We start from the raw sequence: 24,920 nt of genomic DNA, 5'->3' as shown, positions 1-24,920 counted from the left end.
CTATACTCGTCTCTCAGTTTCATAGTTTTTGTTGGTTCACTCTCTATACAATAGTGAATATTCACTATTAGCTATCATTCATTTGATCACAGATTTGGCTGGAAGGTCAGGGTTAATTTAAGTTGATGGTTTGTATGTTAGAAAGTATTGACATTGTTTTCAAAATTTATTTTATATTCTAGAATAGGATTATTCATACTTTATGTGATATTGCTTAATTTTTATTATATTTTTATACTTTAAAATGAAATTTATATTAAGATAGAATTGAAAAAATATGAATAACCCTTATTCCTATTTACCTCCTCTGGTGTTCATATTGCTTCTTCTCCAGAAGCTCAATTTAGTAATGTTTACCCCTTATATTTAAGAAAATTTCTGATTTTCTTTCCTTTCTTATACACATGCCTCTAGTAAAGTAATGAGTCACACAGTAGCAGTTAAAGAAAGAAGCAAAGTGCCAAGGTTTCATTGCCAATCAGTCTTTCCGTCAACTCAGCAGTTATAAGACACATCCCCTTCTAGTTAATTTTTTAAGTTTTATTGTATTTCAAGTTGTCTTCTTCCATTTGTTAGTATTACTGCACATGGATATAAGCTAGTTGTTCATAGCGAAGTTGATGATATGACACGCCAGCACTTTTTTCTAATACTGTACACACATAATAAGCCTTAAAAGCTGTTAACTTATTTAGTTTCCTTTGTTAATCTCAGAAGGCCAGTGAGTCTCCATTTTAAGGCGTTAACTCTGACTTACGTGCCCGCTTGCTTACCTACCACCGGAACCTGGTTTCCATAGTAGGATCTAGGGGTAATAGTGCTTCATTTTGTAAAGGGTCTGATGAATATGCAGTGAGCCTGACAGACTTGAGATCATCTCGCAGATAATCAATTTCTTCAAATGCTTTGAGCCTTCTGCTGTTAAACCCTTGCATTCCCGCATTCCTAGTTGCACTTTGAGGCATCTAGATTGTGAGGCAGAAGACAGAGTTGATAGGCTAGATCGTTACGTGCATTGCGATCTTAGAATCCTTACAGGTTCTTTCAATCTTTAAACAAAATGAATTCAAGAGTAGCAGTTGAAGTATTGGAAATCATTATTAAAATGAAACTCATAAAAAACAACATTTTTATTACCAAACTTATTTGCTAAGAAAACTAAATGTTGCTTCTTTTTAATTTCAATGAGGAGTCAAATCGGTTCAAAATATTGATAGATAGGGGAACAGACTGAAAATTAGAGCAACAGAATACTTAAATGGTGAGTTAGCGGGTAATTCTCAGCTGCTGAGATGGTGCTGGTACGTTGATTTTGGGCTTTATAATGTCGCAGAAGGGTGGCTGAAGTGCAGCTGAAAAGATGAAGCTGGTATGATGACTTCAGACTCGAAGACGTCACCTAAGGGGTGGCTTCTAGATGGGAAAGCAAATGTTTTCTCCTAGAATTCAGTGTACAAATGGAAGGGCAGGCAGTGTTAACTACTACTTATTACTGACAGGAAGGACTTGACTATGTCTTGCTACAAGGAGGAAGGGTTAGCTGCATATCTGCATCACTGGCCAGACGTGACAAGATTTTGGAGATAGGTTTTTGTCGTCTGAAAGGAAGACTCTTGGTGGAACATGGTTCTGTCTGACCTGTAGTACAGTGATTTCTATCGCATCCGGACAGTCTCTTATTTAAGCTTGTATACCCCGTATAGGCGAGGCGGAGCTAATTACAAGGGGCAAACATCTTTTCCCATACTGTATAAAAAGTTTTTTTATAATCTGCCCACTTCAGTCACTAAATAGGAGCTCCTAGAATAAATTTCCTTATGCAATCTGGATCCAATGTTGTGCCATATAACAAGAGCATGGCATGGGCGGCCACATGGTGATGTTTAAATAAAAAAGGATTTTCATCAAAGCTCGGTTTGACCCTGAACTGCTGCTGACTGATTTTACTGAGGGCTTACACCTCAGAGTACAGTAAGGATCCTCAGTTAGTAGAGAAGTTTGGGAGATCATGACTCTGTATCCAGACCCTATTCTAGAAGGGTTACTGAGAGACGTATTTGTGTCTCTACCCTACTACACCGGCCATGTCGTTATCCCCAGTGGGAGATATATCATTAAGTCCTGAACAAATGCATTCGATTATTGCAAAACTAGCAATGATATCAGGTTTGCTTATTTAGAGCACTCGCTTCCCAGACTGACATAGCTGATGAAGAAGTGCCCCAGAGTACAACCTCACATGCATTCATTCTTACTTTGATGTTTTCTAAATATAGAGAAACTTCTGTACGAGCATCTGTTTGTACCTTAAGTTCCCTTGGTCTCAGACACTGTCAGTCAGCTGATATTGTACACACTGCCAATCAAAAAGAAAAAAAAAAGAGCCCACTGCTCTTCCTTTTTTCCTGTTGTAAAATTTTTCCTGTAAGACCGATCAATAAGAGTTTGATATAAATCACTCTTGTCATTTCTCTCTCTGTGGGAGTGACAGTGTTGACCAATCCTTCACCAAGGATGAAGAAAGCAGTGGCTAGATTGCATGCTACTTTGCCTTCTATTCAGCTGTTCGCAATCCCTATCATCTACAGGTAGTCATCGAATTACAACCGAGATAGAGATTGAGAGATACGTCGTAAGTTGATTTGGATGTATGTCAAACTTAAAAAATTAAGTTTCCGTAGATTTATTATGATGTGTCATGATTCGGCAATCGTGTAAGCCATATTTTATCAATATTTTCTTACTGGAAATCATTATTTCATTTTCTCATTTCTTAGGATATCATATGCTCCATTAAGGGATTTTGACGAAGGAAAAATCTATTTCTGGGCGAGGAACCTGTGTCGCCCAGTGAAATGCTCCTCTAGCACCATTTCTAAGGCATAGTTATTGCTGAATATACCAGAGAAAAAAAGAGATGCATGGAATGCCAGGAATAAACCTAGCTCGCTTACTCTTTGAGTGTCGATATAGGAAACTGGGGCGTGATTGAACCACGACCATAGGTCCCTCACCAATTAGACCTCTCCTTCATCAACATCCCCTGGAACAACGAGGTGCCGTCCTACACCTGTCTGCTGCCTCCTACTACGACTATCCCTCTCCACCCCTACATCTCCCCACCCCCTATCCTCATTCCTCAAGAGCACCTGCGTTGGTCAGACGTGTTTTATTTTGCTCTGTGTTGTTTTGTGTTTTTGAAGATGTCCGACATTTATAAGATCCCTGCTCCCAAGTTGAGTACTGTATTATATTTGTTTGTTTGGAATTTCTAGGTAGCAACACTCATTTGATCTTTTATCGTGTTTGGTTTTTTGTTATCGCCACTTGTTGTTCCCTTTCGGGGGTTCGCCGCGGCCATTTTGATGTTGCTTCCTAGTGATCTCTTTGTTTATCGGGCTTTCATTTAGTTCCTCATACTATTTGTAAGCCCTTGTTTATGTTTTGGCCATCTAATTTGATATTTTGGCATGATAATTTTTTATCATTATTATTTCTAGGGGGCTACACCCTTAAGGTTTTATTAGAGCTGTGCTTGTTAGCCTACTTGGCCGATCTGTAAGCGGTTTTCCTGCCGGCCTTTACGTTTTGAGTTCTTTTCGGGGAGAAGAACACGTTCTCACTTTGTTGTTCTGGATCGTTATTTTCCCGATTTCGGAAGCCTTTTTGGTGTTTATTTTCTTTGTGCCCTTTCCGTTTCGGCTTTTTCCCGATTCAGAAAGGTTTAGTTTTATTTTATTTCCCCGTGTTCTTTTCCCCCTAATGTTCTCATTTTGCGTGTTAGCATTTATTTCAGTCATTATTTACGTCGGCCATTATATATTGCGTTATTATATACATTCACAGGAGCTACATGCTTGCCGCCATTTCGGGTTTTTCCTTTGTGTTTCGGTGGGTGGCCTCCCCCTCCCTTCGATCACAATGGTCACCTGATTTTGTTCTGGTCTCCCCCCCCCTCCCCTCTTGGGTCCTTCCCCTTACGCCTTCGCCTCCCTCTTCTTAGGAGGAGGTTGGCTTAGGTCATGTGCTCTCTGGTAGAAAACGGGAAGTTCCTCGAGGTGGGGGGCTGGCCCATACGCTCCCTACGTCGGTGCGGGTAGCGCTCTCTTCTCGTTTTGTATTTTATTTTTCAATTTCAGAAGCATTTTAACAATCTAGAATTACTTAATATTTTGTTTACCTTTGGTTATGATCAGCTGATGTGAAGGTCCTGCTACCGTATTGAAAGTTTGCACATATACAAATGGCGAATTTTTTATATAATTTCTTAATTTTTTTTAAATATCTTCATGATGAATTATCAGCACCCATATATTACAGGATGTCACAGTTTTCATACAGTTCCTCGATAGCGATTATTTTTTTTTATCGTGCAAGCTTTGGCTTATGTTGCGCTCTCGCCTTTACTCTCTGAAATACATGGGACAGATGATAAAGGTACAATGAAGGTCGCCAATTCCTCACACCTTCAGTACAGTCCAAGGATGGTTGCTGAATACAAGGAAAGTGATGGATCCCCAGAGTGTCATTCCCCATAATCCTTACCGTGGGAAGTGTGTTGTAACCAGGCAAACTCATTGGTATATAAATACCTCATTATTACAACACACATTTTCTGCTCTGTACCCTTTATTGCATGGGCCATGGACCTGCTGGTATTGCTAAACCACTGTTTCATGAGGTGTAAAGAACCTTAACTCTACACCACTTACAAGGGTCTGAATTTTCAGTATCCCGTGATAAGTATCCTGCCAGTTTGAATAGGAACTTCCTCCCACCTTTGGATGATTCCCTTATGTAAAGGACAAAGGTTTGTATTAGTGTAGGAACAAATTGCAAATTTTTTAAATCAATTTGTAATTTTCCCAGACATACAAACCTGACTTTACTCAAACTTTCCCGCCATCACCTACCCCCTAGAAGTCCTGACTACAGTCAGAGTGAGTGCTCAGTGAGCAAGCAGGGACCCTGCTCCTAGCTAGTGACTATCAGCCACCTGTTTACACCTCGTTATAAAAGTCTGACTGCTGCGTTCCCCAGCTTCGTTGGTATCTATCCCATGTAAAGGACTCAAGTTTGTATGTTGAGGAAAAATGCAAATCTTTTTCCAAAATTTGCAATTTTTGTGTATTCGCACAAGCACACAAAGTCCATTATGGAACTATTTTCCTAACCTGGTTATGTATCTATTTGCTTTATCTTCAACAAATTTAGGGGAAACTATTTTAGTATCCTATATGCCCTATATGGTAACACCACAATATTGTATAATTCTCAAGAACTAAATAATGTTTTCTTTTATTCAATATGGCATTCATAAAATATATATATATATATATATATATATATATATATATATATATATATATATATATATATATATATATATATATATATATATATATATATATATATATATATATATATATATATATATATATATATATATATATATATATATATATATACAATTTTTATGTCATGATTGTGCTGAAAGATGCATGAAATTTCAGATATGACAGCTAAATAGGCCAGAAGCATAAAATTTGCAAAAAAATAAGTTACAGACAATAGATTATGCTAGCCATGTCGTCTTATCTTGAGCTTTCAAATCAATGTTTTTCAATATTAAACTTACCCGATAATCATGTAGCTGTCAACTCCGTTGCCCGACAGAATTCTACGGGAGGGATACGCCAGCTATCACTATACTAGAAGGGGGTGTACTCACCAGCGCCACCTGTGGCCAGGTACTGCAGTACTTCTTGTTGACACCACCTCAATTTTTCCTCTGTCGTGCTTCCGGCAAGACGTTCTGGGATACGCTTATAATTTTGGAGTATTGTTCACGGCTTTTGGTGAAGTATTTCACTAAGATTTCGGCTTTCGCTATACTGGAAACTTCTCTATTAGCTTAGATAGCTTTTATTTAGTTTTGATTAATGGTTAACGATCTTTTTGCTTGATTTGGAATCCCCCTTGACTAGCTCTTTGATTCAAGATGTCTGACCTTTCACAAGCCCCACCCCATAGACGATGTAGGTCTTGTAATAGGCGTATTCCGAAGGCCTCGGTTGATCCTCACACCGCTTGTTCTGACTGTAGGGAAAGACCCTGTCAGTTGGAAGATCGATGTGAGGAATGCGCCGGACTTTCGGAACTTGAATTTGTTCGATTCCTTAAATATTCAACCAAGTTAGAGAGAGAGAGAGTTAGGAGGAGTTCTTCTCGCTCTTCGCTTTTTTCCTCACCTCATGATCCTCAACCTTTTCCTCCCCCTGTAGTGGCTACCCCCGAACCTACTATTTGTGCTCAACCTGATATGTCCGATGTTTTGCGTGCCATTCAGGCTTTAGGTGACAAAGTGGAATCGGTGGTTAGTGACCATAAGTCTCTTATGGCAGAAGTCAAAGAACTTAAGGTCAAAAGTGCAGTGGGAGGTGATAGTGCCAGTGCTGTGCCAAGTGCTAGTGTCAGTGCGGTGCCAAGTGCTAGTGTCAGTGTCAGTGTTGTGCGTGAGGGTACTTCTATGCGTGCCAGTCGTCCTCCCAGTCCGGGACCTCTTGCAAGCTCCCAAGCCCAGGGGAGAAGCAATGTCGAAGGGCAAAAGGGTTCGGCAGGCCTTGATCGGCGCACAGAAGTATCCTCGGTGGTTGCGGGCGTGTCTTACAGAGACCGTCACTCCCACCCGCAGACGATTGAGCCCGTCTTTTACTCGTCTGCAGAAGAAATGTCGGGGAGAAAACGCTGGACTCAGGTCTCAAGACCTCTCAAACGCAAAGTCCAGACCTCAAGAGTTCTACAACCTGGTTGCAGTCATTGGATTAGCTCTGACTCTCCGCAGTCATCAGGTGACTGCACACCTCCTAAGAGAGGTAAGGTGATGCCGCAACAGACCTCATCTTCTGTTAAGGCTTTGCCTCAGCAGACCTTAGCGTCTGTTGACCCCAAGATGACTTTGCTGCAGTCCATGCAGTCACAGCTTGCGGTCTTAATGCGTGAGTTTCAGGCTGAGAAGGTTACACCTCCTCCTGCGAGGGCTCCGCCTCACCGCAGTCCAGTCTGCCAGGCGTACGAAGTTGAGGTTCCTCAGGCTACCTTACCGCGTTCTGAGTTGCCAGTTACCAGCGGTGTGCAGCAACCTCCGCCTTCCTTAAGGCAACCTCAGCAATGGGAGCAGGAGTCTTATGCCTTACTTCCTCCGCTTCCTCTTGCGGTTAAACCAGCGAGGCAACAACCTCTTGAGGTACGACAACCCTCCTCAAGGCGAGAGCCTCAACTTCTTAGGCTAGCACCTCAGGAACCTCAACTCGCGAGACAGGAACTGCGTTCTGCGCAGCCGCTACCTCAACTCTCGCAGCTCACACCTCAGGAACCTCAACTCGTTCCTCAGGAACCTGCTACTGCGCATCCGCAACCCTTACAGCAAGCGCAACTCTTGAGACAAGAAACTCATGCTAGGAGTCAGCCACCTCAACCCATGCGCCTACCTTCCTCTACTCTTCTTGACCAGTCTTTGCAGCCTGAACCTCAGGTTTTAACTCAGCAACAGAGACTTGAGGATGAAACCACAAGTGTTTATGCACCCGCTTGTTCAGATTCTGCTGTTCAGCATACCGGTGTTACATTACCTCTCACTTCGCTACACTCTGGTGATGAGGTTTCTGAGGAGGAAGCTGCGCACCTGGATCCCTCATCAGACGTGGAAGAACCCAAGTCTTCTCCTCTACCCATTGACTTTCGTAAGGTCCTGGCTCTTTTCAGAGAGGTATACCCGGACCATTTTGTTTCTGCTACCCCCCTCTCTCCTCCATCTGAGTTTTCGCTGGGCATGCAACCTGTTAAGTCAACTTATACTAAGCTCGTCTTTGCTAGGTCCTCTAAGAGAGCTTTAAGAATATTAGGGGAGTGGTTGCAGTCCAAACAGCAACTAGGGAAGACTTCCTTTATGTTCCCACCTACTAAGCTCACTTCTAAGGCGGGCGTATGGTATGCCACAGGAGAGGAACCAGGCTTGGGAGTCCCTGCCTCTGCCCAGGCTGACTTCTCAAGTTTGGTCGACTCTCCTCGTAGATCAGCAATGAGGCGCTCTAAGGTTTGCTGGACCTTTTCCGATTTAGACCACTTCTTAAAGGGTGTATTTCGTGCCTTTGAGATTTTTAATTTTCTAGACTGGTGCCTGGGGGCCTTGAGCAAGAAGACCTCCCCTGCGGACAAGGACTCAGCCATGCTTTTAATGTCCTGCATGGATAAAGCAATTCGGGATGGGTCTGGCGAGCTTGCTTCAATGTTTGTGTCAGGAGTTCTTAAGAAAAGGGAGCAACTTTGCACCTTTCTTTCTTCCAGCATCACACCTTGTCAAAGGTCTCAACTCCTTTTTGCTCCGCTTTCTAAGTTCTTGTTTCCCGAAGAGCTTATCAAGGATTTGTCTGCGGCCCTGATTCAGAAGGACACTCATGATCTTGTGGCCTCTTCAGCTCGTAAGACTAAGGTTACTCCCTCAGTTCCCAGGACTTACCGCACCCCAGTGGCTGATACTCCTGCTACAAGGTTTATTCCGCCCTTTCGTGGCAGAGCCCCCAGCCGAGGAAGCTCCCGTCCAGACTCTTCCAGGAGCAGGTCTAGGAAAGGTCCCAAGACTTCAAAAGGCAAACACTGACTCTCCTCCTCTCCAGACAGCAGTAGGAGCCAGACTCAAGACCTTCTGGCAAGCTTGGGAAAGGAGAGGTGCAGACGCCCAGTCTGTCAGGTGGCTAAGGGAGGGTTACAGGATACCATTCTGCCGCAAACCCCCTCTGACCACTTCTCCCATCAACCTCTCTCCCAACTACAAGGAAAAGGACAAGAGGCTAGCGTTGCACCAGGAGGTGTCGCTCCTGTTACAGAAGAAGGCAGTGGTTATAGTCCGGGACCATCAATCCCCGGGCTTCTACAACCGTCTCTTTCTGGTGGCCAAGAAGACAGGAGGTTGGAGACCGGTGCTGGACGTCAGCGCGCTCAATGCTTATGTCACCAAGCAGACGTTCACTATGGAGACGACGAAGTCGGTCCTAGCAGCGGTCAGGCAGGAGGACTGGATGGTCTCGTTGGATCTGAAAGACGCTTACTTTCACGTTCCTATTCATCCAGACTCCCAACCTTTCCTGAGATTCGTTTTTGGAAAGGTTGTGTACCAATTCCAAGCCCTGTGTTTTGGCCTAAGCACAGCTCCTATGGTGTTTACGCATCTGATGAGGAATATTGCAAAATTCCTCCACTTATCGGACATCAGAGCCTCCCTTTATTTAGACGACTGGCTGTTGAGAGCCTCCACGAGTCGTCGCTGTCTGGAGAGTCTCAACTGGACTTTGGACTTGATCAAGGAACTGGGTCTGTTAGTCAACTTAGAAAAGTCCCAGCTCATTCCCTCCCAATCCATAGTTTACCTGGGAATGGAGATTCGGAGTCAGGATTTTCGGGCTTTTCCATCGGCCCCAAGGATAAGCCAAGCCCTAGATTGCATCCTGAGCATGCTGAAGAGGAACAGTTGCTCGGTGAGACAGTGGATGAGTCTCACAGGGACCCTGTCATCGTTAGCCCTGTTCGTCGAGTTAGGGAGACTCCACCTCCGTCCTCTCCAATTCCATCTAGCAGCTCATTGGGACAAGGATTTGACGCTCGAAGCAGTCTCTATCCCTGTCACCAAAGAGATGAAGACCACTCTCTTGTGGTGGAAGACCAACCTCCTTCTCAAGGAGGGCCTATCGTTAGCGATTCAGACCCCCAATCTTCATCTCTTCTCGGATGCATCAGACTCGGGCTGGGGCGCGACCTTGAACGGACAGGAATGCTCGGGAACGTGGAACAGGGAACAGGAAACGCTCCACATCAACTGCAAGGAGCTACTGGCAGTTCATATGGCCCTAATGAACTTCAAGTCCCTCCTGCTAGGCAAGGTGGTGGAGGTGAACTCCGACAACACCACAGCCTTGGCTTACATCTCCAAGCAGGGAGGGACCCATTCGAGGAACCTGTACGAGATAGCAAGGGACCCCCTCATTTGGTCAAGAAGTCTAAACCTCACTCTAGTAACGAGGTTCATTCAGGGCAACATGAACGTCTCAGCAGATCGCCTAAGCAGAAAAGATCAAGTCATCCCCACGGAATGGACCCTTCACAAGAGCGTGTGCAACAGACTTTGGACCTTGTGGGGTCAGCCTACGATAGATCTGTTTGCCACCTCCATGACCAAGAGGCTTCCTTTGTACTGTTCCCCAGTTCCAGACCCAGCAGCAGTTCATGTGGATGCTTTTCTGCTGAATTGGTCCCATCTCGACCTTTACGCATTCCCACCGTTCAAGATCATCAACAGAGTCATTCAGAAGTTCGTCTCGCACGAAGGGACACGGCTGACGCTGGTTGCTCCCCTTTGGCCTGCAAGAGAATGGTTCACAGAGGTACTACAATGGCTGGTCGACGTCCCCAGGACTCTCCCTCTAAGAGTGGACCTTCTACGTCAACCTCACGTAGACAAGGTGCACCCAAACCTCCACGCTCTTCGTCTGACTGCCTTCAGACTGTCGAAAGATTCGCTAGAGCTAGAGGCTTTTCGAAGGAGGCAGCCAGTGCGATTGCCAGAGCAAGGAGGGTATCCACTCGTAGAGTCTACCAATCCAAGTGGGAAGTCTTCCGAAGCTGGTGTAGAGCCAATGCAGTTTCCTCTACCAATACCTCTGTAACCCAAATAGCTGACTTCCTATTACATCTAAGGAATGAGAGATCCCTTTCGGCTCCTACGATTAAAGGGTACAGAAGTATGTTGGCTTCAGTTCTCCGCCAGAGGTTTGGACCTTTCTTCCAACAAGGACCTTCAAGACATCCTTAAGTCTTTTGAGACTTCTAAAGAACGTCGTTTACCCACTCCAGGCTGGAATCTAGACGTAGTCTTAAGGTTCCTTATGTCTCCTAGGTTCGAACCTCTCCAGTCAGCTTCCTTCAAGGACCTTACCCTCAAGACTCTTTTCCTCGTCTGCCTTGCAACAGCTAAAAGAGTCAGTGAGGTTCATGCCTTCAGCAAGAACATTGGGTTCACATCCAAATCTGCAACATGTTCTTTACAGCTCGGATTTTTAGCTAAGAATGAACTTCCTTCACGTCCTTGGCCTAGATCGTTTGAAATTCCTAGCCTTTCCAACATGGTAGGTAACGAGCTAGAAAGAGTTCTTTGCCCTGTCAGAGCTCTGAAATATTATCTTAATAGGTCAAAACCTATACGAGGACAGTCAGAAGCCTTATGGTGTGCAATCAAGAAACCTTCGATGCCCATGTCCAAAAACGGAGTTTCGTATTATATAAGGCTTCTGATTAGAGAAGCCCATTCTCACATGAAGGATGAAGACCTTGCTTTGCTGAAGGTAAGGACCCACGAAGTGAGAGCCGTAGCCACTTCGATGGCCTTTAATAAGAACCGTTCTCTGCAGAGCATTATGGATGCAACTTATTGGAGGAGCAAGTCAGTGTTTGCATCATTTTATCTTAAAGATGTCCAGTCTCTTTACGAGAACTGCTACACCCTGGGACCATTCGTAGCAGCGAGTGCAGTAGTAGATGAGGGCTCAGCCACTACATTCCCTTAATCCCATAACCTTTTTTAACCTTTCTCTTGAATGCTTTTCTTGTTGTTTTTTGGGTTGTTACGGTAGGCTAAGAAGCCTTCCGCATTCTTTTTTGATTTGGCGGGTGGTCAATTCATTCTTGAGAAGCGCCTGGGTTAGAGGTTGTGTAGAGGTCCTTTAGTATGGGTTGCAGCCCTGTATACTTTAGCACCTTAGAGTTGATTCAGCCTCCTAAGAGGAACGCTGCGCTCAGTAAGGAAGACGAACTTAATAAAGGCAGAGTAACGGTTCAAGTCGACTTCCTTACCAGGTACTTATTATTTCATTGTTATTCTGAAATAACTGATTATATGAAATACGGGATACTTAGCTATCCTTTAGTCATGTACACTGGTTTTCACCCACCCCCCTGGGTGTGAATCAGCTACATGATTATCGGGTAAGTTTAATATTGAAAAATGTTATTTTCATTAGTAAAATAAATTTTTGAATATACTTACCCGATAATCATGATTTAATTGACCCACCCTTCCTCCCCATAGAGAACCAGTGGACCGAGGAAAAATTGAGGTGGTGTCAACAAGAAGTACTGCAGTACCTGGCCACAGGTGGCGCTGGTGAGTACACCCCCTTCTAGTATAGTGATAGCTGGCGTATCCCTCCCGTAGAATTCTGTCGGGCAACGGAGTTGACAGCTACATGATTATCGGGTAAGTATATTCAAAAATTTATTTTACTAATGAAAATAACATTTCTCCATTCATCATCTACTTCACACTTTATATTCCTCTTCTAGTGCCTTGTGAAGCCCAGGTGCTCTCTTGACAGTGCAAAGAGATGCCCAAACTATCTTCGTCTACCTCTCAACATGATCTCATCCACATATGGCACTCGAGTAATCTCTTATAGTTTCATTTCTAATCTTGTTCTGCCATTTGTTCTCAAATCTACAAAATCTGTCTATATTTTTTCATTGTTATACCATGATTCATGTCCATACAGTAACACTGGTCTCACTAAACCGATATACATTATAGCTTGAATTTTATATGTAATTTCAGGCGATTTGATTTCCAAATTTTATTTAACCTAGCCATTTTAAGATATGGTTTTTGCAATCTTTCATTGTACTCTAATTCTAAAACCCTATGTCAGTTCCTAAATATTTAAATGATTCTACCTCATTAATCCCTTCTCCTTCCAATGATATTTCATCTTCCATTGCATATTCCATTCTCATTATCTTTGTCTTTCTTCTATATATCTTGAGCTCAACCTCATATGATATTTCATGCATTCTGGTAAGCAAGCATGCATTGCGAATCCTGTGGTGTTCTGTTAATAAGGACAGCATATGCATACTAAAGTGTATTCCGTCAATCACGAAAAAAATTCTGAAGCCCTTATTTTAAAATCTTGAAATTTTCGTAGAAAAATTGCACCTACTTTTTCCAATATTGACCAATTTTTATCTTTCAAATATGAAACTAGAGGAAATTTTATTGCCTGTAATCTATAAAGTCACTTTTGAAGATCAAAAACTTTCATATGAAAAATAGTTACAATTGAAACTGTCTCTTATACATTGATAAGATAATACATATAGAAATAAAATTACCCAGATTTTGTATTTCTAATTCTTTTTAAAAAAAATTATGAAGAAGAAGCACTATGAACATCGGGTGAGAATAGAAATAACAAATTTTATTACTATTAAAATTCCTTTTATCAAGGAGAATTTCTATAGCTATCAATAAAGCCTACCAAAACTGTACAAAGAGTTAATTAAACAATGTTAATGTTATATATCCATTTCTTTCCAATTTCAGGTATGAACTTACTGCATTCATCAGTCACATGGGAACATCTATTTTCGTCGGCCATTATGTGTGTCACATAAAGAAGGATGGTGAATGGACCATTTTCAATGATAACAAGGTCTCAAAATCTGTCACCCCACCTCTAGATCTAGGTTATATATATCTATACAAAAGAGTATCAAATTAGTGCTCAGCTGATGCCTCCTTTCTAAAGAACAGTGTGATGTAGAAATTCTTATTTAATGACTTTTATAAATCAAAATGCAGCTGCGGGACTGTGGAACATTTCGAGCAAATTCGCAGCACGAGAGAATGTGTGGAACTCACGATCATTACTTGTTGCCTGTGATCTTTTAGTGTAACGGGATAATCTTGAGCAGAAAGGGAATTAAGACACTTTTAGCAGATAACTAGAGATGCAATAGTCAGTCAGGCTCATATTCCCATGTTTTACCATTTGAATCTCTCTGCAGGGATGAATACTGCATAGAATCACAACAGAGGATTTCTTTTCTTTTTTCAGCGTATCTCTTAGGAATTAGGAGCTTTGGGACCATCGTAATTTTTTTTGTTTTTCTTCTTGTTTTGTTAAGGGTTTGCCTCTCATGGGTTTCTTGTAACATATTACCAGACGACTTATGCAATTAGATCACTCATATGTTGACGAAGAGGCCTTATATTTTCTGTAATGTATTATTATGCAACTAATGTAATATCTAATCTCTGGACTCCAAAAATGTTTGTCCAGAAAATTTTTAATTGTGTATTTTGTTTAATAGTGACATGCTACTTTTCTTTTTTTGGAGTAGGATGTCTTTAGAAAGCGGGGAATATTTAGGAATCACTGTTTGTTAAATGCCAATTTTCTTGAATAGATTAATGTGACTCTATGCTGAGAATTTGATTCTTGGTTAAATGGTGACATGGGTTTGAATCAAGCCTATAATTCACTTTGCCGTGATTTATTGTTAGAGTGTATTTATGACTCCAGCCTAAGTGGCCAATAACATAGTTGATATAGTGCAATGAAGTAGTTTGGTATTATTTTATAAGGCTTTTTAGAGTGTCTTTTTAAAACTTGAGCATATTTATAGTCTTGAAGCCTTGTACATAACATTATTGCCAGTTAACATTTGTTTTTGGGGTTAATACTCATACAATTGCTAATTAATCTACAGTATTTTTAAGACTAAGAGCATTTCCAGAATCCTTCAGGCAATCCATGTAAGAGTCTCGAAGTGCAACTCTCATCACAATAAACTTACTAATAATATTAATAATAATCCAGAATTTATTAGCCAAGATACAGGTGACATGAGTGATCTGGTAGACATGTCACTTCATCTTAATCTAATTTAGCAAGCTGCTAATTTTGATAGTTTCCAGCCAAATTTACTCATGCTACATGTTTAAATCCTTAAAAACGTTTCCTCAAATTTTTAGATAATTGAGCACTATAGTCTGTCCATGAGTAGTAACTTGGGTCATGTTAGAAAATTATGAAATATATCTGCTGTGTTGGTTTGTGTTGGATTTTGATGGGACGATTAGAATATACAAGTGTACTAACCCTTGCACAGCAATGGATTTTATAAAGTACAGAGTTCACTCATGAAAAAATGTTTTTCTATCACTTGTATTGACAACAGTTGAAGTGTGATGTACCATACACCAATCCAAAGTGGAATGTACCTGAGTTCATAATAGTATTCTGTGAATTGGTATGCAAGTGGCATAATTTTTTTTTCCTAGCTAAAATAATTACCAATATCAAATTTTTAGTTCTCTTAACCTGTTAAGCGTCCCCCCACCCCAGAACACCTCGCTGCTAACGTACCTTCATGCTTTTTTGCAGTTAACGGTCATTTCACTAATGATAGTTTTTCAAAGTTGATATTAATTTTCATGCTTATAATTTGTATTTATAGTTAAATGTAGGAATATTAATTAAATAGTGGAATAAAAAACAATTAATATTACAATTATTTTATTTCAAAAGGCTACATAATACTGAATGGAAAACATACATTTATGTATTATTATTCTTTAGTTATCACTATCAGACTTCTTATCTAGTAATTCATTTATTTCATCTAAAGAAATACACCTCCTCTTTAGGCAGCTCGTTGTGAAAGAAATAAAATAAATCACCTTATCTACACAGACGCACTGAAAGGAAACCATTTTTCTAACGTCAAGCGACCTCCAGAAGAAGTTGCCAGACAGCATATAAGTTTCCATTTACAGCTTACATATGCTGAGAGTGTTGCCAATTAGTGTTCTTACACTTACCAAACGAGTAAACCTATTATTATGGATCTGACGACTTAAGACAGGCGTTTAAAGTCATGAGCGTAATATCCCGTTGAAGGCGGTACCGATTAGATCGTGGGGAACGCTTAACAGGTCAAGGAATGTTGTTGATAATTATGAACGTTAAATAGAACAGCTCTCTATGAAATACCTCAACAGAGCAGTGTTTGTGGAAAAATGTTATCACAGTATAACAAATGCTTTTGTACCTGAGGTGTTGGTCTTTTTCATGTTTGAGTAAAATCTCTCTTTGCAAGACACTGATCTTTTTCAGCAGCCCTGAAAAGTGAAATACTGTAGGCCATGATCCTCTGGACTGTACTGTACTAGGTACCATTCAGGAATGGAAAGCAAAATGTTGACAATATACCGACATATTTCCTCATTTTTGTTTTGTATCATTCCTAAGACTTTTGTTCTGTTTTAAATAGATTAATGGAGCACAATACTGAAACGTGAAAAATTGCTATAATGCAAGTTCAGTTGATAAATATGGATTGATCATTTTAGACAATTAACTTACATGTTGAAAGTTCTTATGCATGCAGATTTGTGTGGAGTAAATTCCTTGAACAACTACTGTATTGAAAGAAATGTTTGGAGAAGATGATAGATCTTAAAAGTTTATGTTTAAGAAATTTTACTTTGTTTAATTGAAGTTTTTTCCGATATTTCATCAGCCTGAATACTGGATGTTTATGGAATCTGACACAAAGATTTTTCCTTACGGACAAAATTACTTTTAGGTCTAAAGAATGCTCCTCTGTACAGTATATGGAATCTTAGCTAAAATACTCCGAGAATGAACTGGTTGGACCATTGAAAAACAGAAATTTGAATTGTTATTCAGATTTATATAGCTTCCTTTTAGCCCTTTGATATCCCGTCATGGCTGATCTCAAAATAATGACCCAATTTTGTGTTTTCTCTGGACACTCTAGCTATAGTAAGAAGCTCTTCTAGGAGAAGGACACAACAAAATCAAACCATTGTTCTCTAGTCTTAGGTAGTGCCATAGCCTCTGTCTGGGGTTAGAGTTCTCTTGCTTGAAGGTACTGTACGTACACTCAGGCACGCTATTCTATCCGTTTCCTTATTTCCTTTCATTCCTGGGCTATTATCCCTGTTGGAGTCCTTGGGTTTACAGTATCATGCTTTTCCATCTAGGGTTGTAGCTTCGCTTGTAATGATAATGAAGAACATTTAGATTGAATGCCTCCTTACATTAAGAATTTGGTCAGCATACATAGTTGAGTGAGGGAAATTATTGGCTTTTTACGCATAGAAAATTAAATCTAGTGTAGTATCAATCGATGGAAATGGAAATCAGTTAAAAAACTGATGTTCATTTTGCTTTGTCCTGAAAACTGTCTCAATATCAATGCCAACTCAAAAATCTAAACTTTTTTTTTTTCTTTTGTCCACCAAAGGTGATATCTGGTAGCTAAAGTCAACTTAATTTTGTACTCTTCGTTGCGAGATACTCGATGAATATTTTTTTACACCCCTGTAGAAACTCCTTGTAAAGAGAATTTGGAAACCATAGATTTTCTATTTTACTGGTGTTTACCTAAAGTAACATATCCTCCCAGTCCAGTTTCTTAAAATAAGTAGCCCAGAACTAAAGATGAAAACTGTGTTAGGTTTTTCAAGATGCTCAGCACCAAATATTGATAGTGGTTACTATATTTGGAATCTCTCAGCGATGTTTAGAGTATTTCTATTGTGGTTTAGTTAATCTAGCTGTTAATTAGGGATGTCTTCTAGAACTGCTATGTATGTAGGAAAGTAGTCCACTTGTTTGTTAAAGTTTTTTTTTTCTATTTGAGAGAAGTAGTAACTTTTCAGCTTTGAAAGTTTTGCAGTTACTAAGGTGGCTGCTGTACATCATGATGCATAAGTAATTCACTTATTTACTTATTTTTCTTTGCATTTAGTTAAGGGGAATCTAGAAAGACTGAATAAATTTTTTCTACTTATCCTTCACTATTTCCGACAGATAATTGGTTATAGAGTACGGAGCTGAAAACTCCAATAATTGAAGTAGTGTCCAAAGATGAAGTTGGGATAGTAGTTAGGCTTTCATCATTAACCATTTATTAGCTATAATAGTGGCATTGAATATTTTATGGTTTTGGTAATACAGTGTAGAAGAAAATTTTTCTAAACATTTTTTTATAAACTAGTAATCTTTCGGTTAAGACTTGTTTCAAATGACATTGAGCCCGGTTCATAGTACAGTAGATGCAAGTAGGAACCACTCATTTCTCATTTTATGGGGTGGCATATCATTTGGTCCATATTTATGATGACTTGCATTAGCCTGGAAGGTCTGCTTATAGGTTCGGCCACCACCTCATCAGAAATTTTTATTAATTGATGTTTGTGTGAGTGCTAGTACGGTCATTTTCATGTCAAAACGAGTCTCTTTACCATCCTCAGGACAATTTTTCCATTAAAAGTAAACAAACAGGAATGACAGTTTGATATACAGTATTTTTGCCTGATCTTAATTTGGATTTGTTGAGATTTGAATTGATAAATTAACAAGGTGAATATACCGTACATTATTCTGAGAAAAAATTTTCCTCCAGCCTACCAAAATAAATTCTGTAAGAAACTTTATCTTGGCTGTATACATATGGAGCCACCTACTAAAATTGAAAGTAAGAGCTATATCTTGTATAGGGTTTGGAGAACATAAGAGGATCGTATTGCATTTCCCTGCTTTGTAAGAATAATTTTAAGACAAAAATTTACCACAGTTTTTTCAAATCCCTGATTTTGGTAAAAGTAATTACAATTATATCAGAGTCAATTTCTTTGGCTGATTATGCCTATTATGTATTAATTGACCTTGCAGGATTAGATTGTCAAATTTTCCTTAGTCAAAATACTGTACTTAATATTTCTGGTTAAAAGATTGGTAATAGAGGGTCACAAGGAGTTGCTTACAACTCAGAGGAGAGATATGCAAGTTAGATATTAGAATTGTGGTAGTAATTTGTTTTTAGAAAGTTTTAGCTGCAGATCAGAGTTTACCAAATTAGTATTTGCTAAACATTATCTTGAAGAATCCTTATTCTCTTATAAACTTGCTGGGGTTTAGTTACCATAGTAGCGACTGTTTTGATAAAAGAAATTCTTTTATTTTTATTAATGGATGAATTTTATTAGTCTGAGAGGTATTTAAAATTTTAGCTTTTAACAGTTTAGTAACGAGACAGCACTACACTGAGGTGAGTCTAATGTACAAATGAGCATTTTCTTTTGGACTTTAAATTTCCTATCTCTTTTCCATCTTAACCCATCTCCTTCAGAGTTCGATTCTGCAACATTAACATTACAGGAGGTTTGTAAACATAAATTGAATTTTGATGATAAAACTTAGTTCTATGCTCACCTGATGATTGTATACATGCCCACTCTCCTTCCCACTGACTAATTAAGTCAGGAGGATAGGAGATTAGTTTCAACATCAAAACTGAATCAAGTGGACTATTTAAAGGAGAATCACTGGAAATATTTATTTTTTGTATAACAGCAATGTTGAGTTGGCTTCAGGGACAAAGTAGAGATGTAGCAAATTTTATTAAAATTCTATTTTTTTTATAGATCTGACTTGAAATTTGAACTAATGATATAAGGTAAAGATCTGAGAACATAATTTACTGTCAAAAAGGAATGCTGCTATAGTGCAATCTCCAAATGTGATGTCCATCCATGAGTATAAAATTGAAACAGTAAGATTGTTTCATACAGAGAAAATATGTCTAACTGCAGCTATATCAGAAAGCTAGTTGCCCCATTGATTCTTAACCCTGTAGGGGTAGTACATATGGTGCACAGTAGGCAACATTTGAAGGCCTTGGTAGCGTTCTTTTGGACCATAGCTACAATTACTTTATATCCTCTACATTTCTCAGATTCCATCATTCCTTCTTCCATCTTGCTCTCCAACCTCTTTTATTTCATAGTGTAATTGGAGAGTTTTTCACAGTTGCGCTTGGACATTCAATGGCCTCACAAGATCCTGCTGTGTTATATACCCCAACTTCCATAAATTCAATCAAATAATTCTTATAGATTACATATATCTAAGAGTGAATAGATGATGCCCCAAGTTCAAGAGAAAGAAATAAATGTAATAGAAATAACTTATAAGAGACTGAGCACTGTAGGTGAACATGAGGGGCACAAGGTATCAGTTCAGAATTTTTGTGGTCTCTCTTCAGCCAGTAGATGCGGCAACTTTTCAGCCTTCTACTTGACCAATGTCCCCATTTCCTTTCTTACAATTTGCTATCCAACCTCCCTGGCCTAAACACTTGGACATTTGGCCAAAATTCTATAAATTCGATCCAGCCCATGAGAGAATTTACCAATAGGCCTACACCATATTTACTCCATAAACAAAATGTACACACTGGAAAAATGAACTTCATACTGTAAATAAAATTATCAATATTACTTGCTAAGCTACAACCCTAGTTGGAAAAGCAGAATGCTATAAGCCCAATGGTGCCGCAAAGGGAAAATAGCCCAGAGAGGAAAGAAAATAGGGAAACTCAGGAGAAGTAATTAACAATTAAAATAAAATATTTTAAGAACAGTAACAACATTAAGATCAATCTATCACATACAAACTATAGAAATTTGAAAAAGTACAATATCAAGTGTTTCTTCCAGATAGGATCAATATAGGAGGGGGGATCCTGAATGAATTTAGTAGCTTATCATGGTTATGAAGAAAAGATCCCAACCCCCTAATGATGATGAACGAAAAGGCACGCCATTGGTGGTGAGTTACCCACTAGCGATTAGTGCTGCTAGTGAACCTCTAGTTACGGGGTTGTTAGTACTGTCGGTATAACTCATATGACAGCGAAGGTTAGTTCTGTCAATACAACTAATGCCACCAGGGCTTAGCGCTGTCAATACAACTCGTGCCACTGGTGATAAGTCTTATCAGTACAACTCATGCCACCAACAGTTAGTGTTGTCAGTGCAACTCACGCCCCCAGGGATTAGTGCTGTCATTGCAACTCCTGCTATTCACCAGGGGCTAGTACTGTCAGTGCAATGCATGCCACCAAGATTAGTGCTGTCAGCACAAATCCTGCCACCAGTGGTTTAGTGCTGTCAGTAAATATTCTGCCATCAGGGATTACTGCTGTCATCGTAATGTTTGTGGCTCACCTGGGGTAGTGCTCTCAGTACAACTCATGCCATCAATAGTTAGTGCTGTCAGTACAACTCATGACATCAGTAGTTAATGCTGTCACTACAACTCATTCCACCTGGGGTTGGTCCTGTCAGTAAAAGCTCTTTTCTACTCACTATGGGTTAGTGCTGTCAGTGCAACTCATGCCACCAGGGATTAGTGCTGTCAGTACAACTCATGCCACCAGGGGTTAGTGCTGTCAGTACAACTCATGGTCATGCCATCAGTAGTTAGTGCTGTCAGTACAACTCATGCCATCAGTAGTTAGTGCTGTCAGTACAACTCATGCCACCAGGGGTTAGTGCTGTCAGTACAACTCGTGCCACCAGGGGTTAGTGCTGTCAGTGCAACTCATGGTCATGCCATCAGTAGTTAGTGCTGTCAGTACAACTCATGCCACCAGGGGTTAGTGCTGTCAGTGCAACTCATGGTCATGCCATCAGTAGTTAGTGCTGTCAGTACAACTCATGCCACCAGGGGTTAGTGCTGTCAGTGCAACTCATGGTCATGCCATCAGTAGTTAGTGCTGTCAGTACAACTCATGCCACCAGGGGTTAGTGCTGTCAGTGCAACTCATGCCATCAGTAGTTAATGCTGTCAGTACAACTCATGGCACCAGGGGTTAGTGCTGTCAGTACAACTCATGGTCATGCCATCAGTAGTTAGTGCTGTCAGTACAACTCATGCCACCAGGGGTTAGTGTTGTCAGTGCAACTCATGCCATCAGTAGTTAGTGCTGTCAGTGCAACTCATGCCACCAGTAGTTAGTGCTGTCAGTACAACTCATGCCACCTGGGGTTAGTGCTGTCAGTGCAACTCATGCCACCATTAGTTAGTGCTGTCAGTACAACTCATGCCATCAGTAGTTAGTGCTGTCAGTACAACTCCTGCCATCAGTAGTTAGCGCTGTCAGTACAACTCATGCCATCAGTAGTTAATGCTGTCAGTACAATTCATACCACCAGGGGTTAGTGCTGTCAGTGGAACTCTTGGTACTCTCCAGGATAGTGTTGTCTATGTAACTCTTACCACCAGGGGTCAGTGCAGGTCCTACTCACTACTCACTAGGGACTCGTCACTCGTGTTGTCAGTGCAACTCTGGCTACTCACTAGGGTTAGAGCTGCCAGTGCAACTCATGTCACTTAATGTAAAGTAGATACTATACTGTAACATATACCATAGAATTTTTTTTTTTTTTTTACGGGCCTTAATGACCTCCATAGACTAAATGCTACGCCTTATGGGCCAAATTCATATATCCAAACCAAATATTCCTTAAACATGCATTAAGCTAAAGACATTGTTGCAATAACTTTTACCTCAAAATTATTTTTATTCATACTGTGACTATCAAGCATGCAAGTCATTCCAATGTCTTTTTTTTAGAACACAAGATAACATGGCTCACCGTCTGTTTGTTTGTTTTCATTTCTCATTTCTCTGTCTCCACCCAGAAGCCAAAGGGACTTTGATATTGGCTCCAAAAATGGGAATAATTTATTTCAAACTCCTAAGCAAAGAAAAAGTAGTGTAGGCTACATACAGCTGGTTATATGCAATGCAGTAGTCTACAAGTCATGTGACTCCCTTGCATAGGGGAGTAATCATGCGTAACTCCTGAGACACAACTCCACAGTCAGGTTATCTTATCTTTAAAGTGCTACAAAGTAAACAGAAAGATTATATTTACCATAACACAGCAAAGATATAACTCGATCAGTATTAGCTTTTTTATAGAGAGAGAGATAGGAATAGTATTCCAGTCACTTATTTATTGTATTACCTTTATTATTACTGCACATTAATTTCTATCATTCATTTCATATGTCACCCATTTTCCCACAGGTTAGTCCATCTATTAATTTCCCACGAGTCACGATGGGCAGTATTCAAGTAGGCTACAATTACTCAGGTAAGGTTCAAGTATAAGTACACGTACAGAGGATTTTCTAGGTACTAAAGTCCAGTAGGCTACAAATACTTCACAATGGACTTGAGTACAATTAAATTTTGACATGTTACTTACTGTTACACTTTGACTTGTTTATTTTTGTTTTAAAACAATTTCCTTTGGCATAACTTCCCATAATCACTCTACCCTGAGCAAACACTGGCTTCAGAGATGAACTTGGGCTCTTATTTCCTCAACTCTACTTTGCACGATCATCAATTTCTTGACAATCAAGTTATCAGCGCAGGACTCTCAAACGTTACATAAGATGGGTTGACTTAACTCACTAGGTATACAGCCTAACTACTGTATTAAAGTACTCTTTTTACCTATCTTCGCACTCCCACCCTCTTATTTCACAAAAACCAGCAACCCTCTAGAACTTCCCGACTCTTCGGTATTCCCAAAGTCTATTTATCTACATCTGTAGACCTTGGGTATTCCTACACACCAACACTCACATGCTCTTACACGGAAAATGTGTATACATCCAAACATATCATGGGTCAGGTCAACGCTATTGTTATTTTCTCATTTCTTCCTTTCCCAATTAACATCACTCCCCTTCATTTCCTATATATGCCTATCTAAATATGAATATATATATATATATATATATATATATATATAGCTTTGTGTGAGATTGTTTCTCTACGCTTTTATGTCACTAGTTTTGACTACACTATAGGCTACATCTGTAGGGGCAGACTGCAGCCTTTTGACAATGAACAGTGCTGACTGAATCTGTGCTGAGCGAACTTGTCAAGTATAGGCTACCTACCCAAGATGGCTGTTGTCTCCATACATGTGGGCTTTATTCCTTCGTCATCTCTTGATACGATATCTATTGTAATTTGCTCAAATTCAGTAGGTTAATTGCTTATACGCCGGTATACCTATGCGCAAATGGTCCATAGAGTACAGGTATGGAAATATAGAATAATTTGGGAATTTTATCTTTCACCATTAAGAGAGTATACGGGCCGTACAGAAACTGCAGATATAGTACATACGTATGAACAGTATGGACACATTGGCTGAAAATGAATGAGAAGCATTAGTACTTCTATCTATGACGGTTATACCAACAAAGATTACTGCTAACAGCATATTCAAAACTGATGTAGTCTAGTCGTTATTCTCCGTAGATGTAGTCTATATCATAACTCACAGCCCGCATATTCATAAGTATGTAAAAAAATATACGATAAATAAGAATATTTACTTGCAATGGTTGTCAGGTGTATTCATTTGAACATAAGAGTTAATTAAACTTACCAGGTTGAAGTTTTTCCCTGAATTGATGAATTAAACATGTGAGAGAGAGAGAGAGAGAGAGAGAGAGAGAGAGAGAGACAGAGAGAGAGAGAGAGAGGCTAAAGAAATTCAGTCGGAATTTTTACTTATAAATCCTCTTAAATATGGTCAATTATATTTACTTTTCTTTTGTATGCATATATTGATTTAAAGAGAGAGAGTAGTGCCAAGTTGAAAAGACCAGAACGATCTTTTTACTTATAAATGCCCTTATTAAAGATAGAAAATACGTGTATTTCTTTCATATGCAGTATTTGACATGTACGAGTGAGCTGCTTTATATTGTTTTTTCCAAGCTCCTGAACTACCAAAAATCGGAATTATCCCATCCATGGCGTCTCAAGTAATGTTGCCCAATAGGAGAACGTTCAAATGCATTTGTTTAATTAACTAAATTTATATTACTTCTCTCTCTCTCTCTCTCTCTCTCTCTCTCTCTCTCTCTCTCTCAAATGTTTATAGATATAAGTAAATGCATGGCGGAGCAGACACTGTTACCAATTTTGTATTATGGCCTGTGATCACGAGTGTTTATGGCGTCATATACGAGGAAACCACAGACAAACCATCATCAAAGACTTCGTAACCTTTGTTGAGGCATTGGATGGGCATCTGACTAGGGACCACGTTACCCATCAACTGTGGCTGTAGCGGTACCGGTACGACGTCTAGGCGGTCTAGCCCATGTCATACGTTCACC

General features: G+C 39.9%; 1 protein-coding gene across 1 annotated transcript in view; it reads left to right on the top strand.

Moving 5' to 3' along the window:
- Usp5 (ubiquitin specific protease 5) overlaps window positions 1–15,987 on the top strand; it is a 100,643-nt gene extending 84,656 nt beyond the window's left edge. The window contains exon 15 of the mRNA XM_068385738.1: window positions 13,424–15,987. Coding sequence (XP_068241839.1) covers window positions 13,424–13,601 — 178 coding nt within the window. The 3' untranslated portion in view covers window positions 13,602–15,987. The remainder of the gene's footprint in view (window positions 1–13,423) is intronic.
- The last annotated feature ends 8,933 nt before the right edge of the window (window positions 15,988–24,920 follow it).

This window comes from Palaemon carinicauda, chromosome 13 (assembly GCF_036898095.1).
Source record: "Palaemon carinicauda isolate YSFRI2023 chromosome 13, ASM3689809v2, whole genome shotgun sequence".
In the NCBI taxonomy this organism is placed as follows: Eukaryota; Metazoa; Arthropoda; class Malacostraca; order Decapoda; family Palaemonidae; genus Palaemon; species Palaemon carinicauda.
Note: the sequence above shows the minus strand (reverse complement) of the source record. Positions and strands in the feature narration are given on the sequence as shown.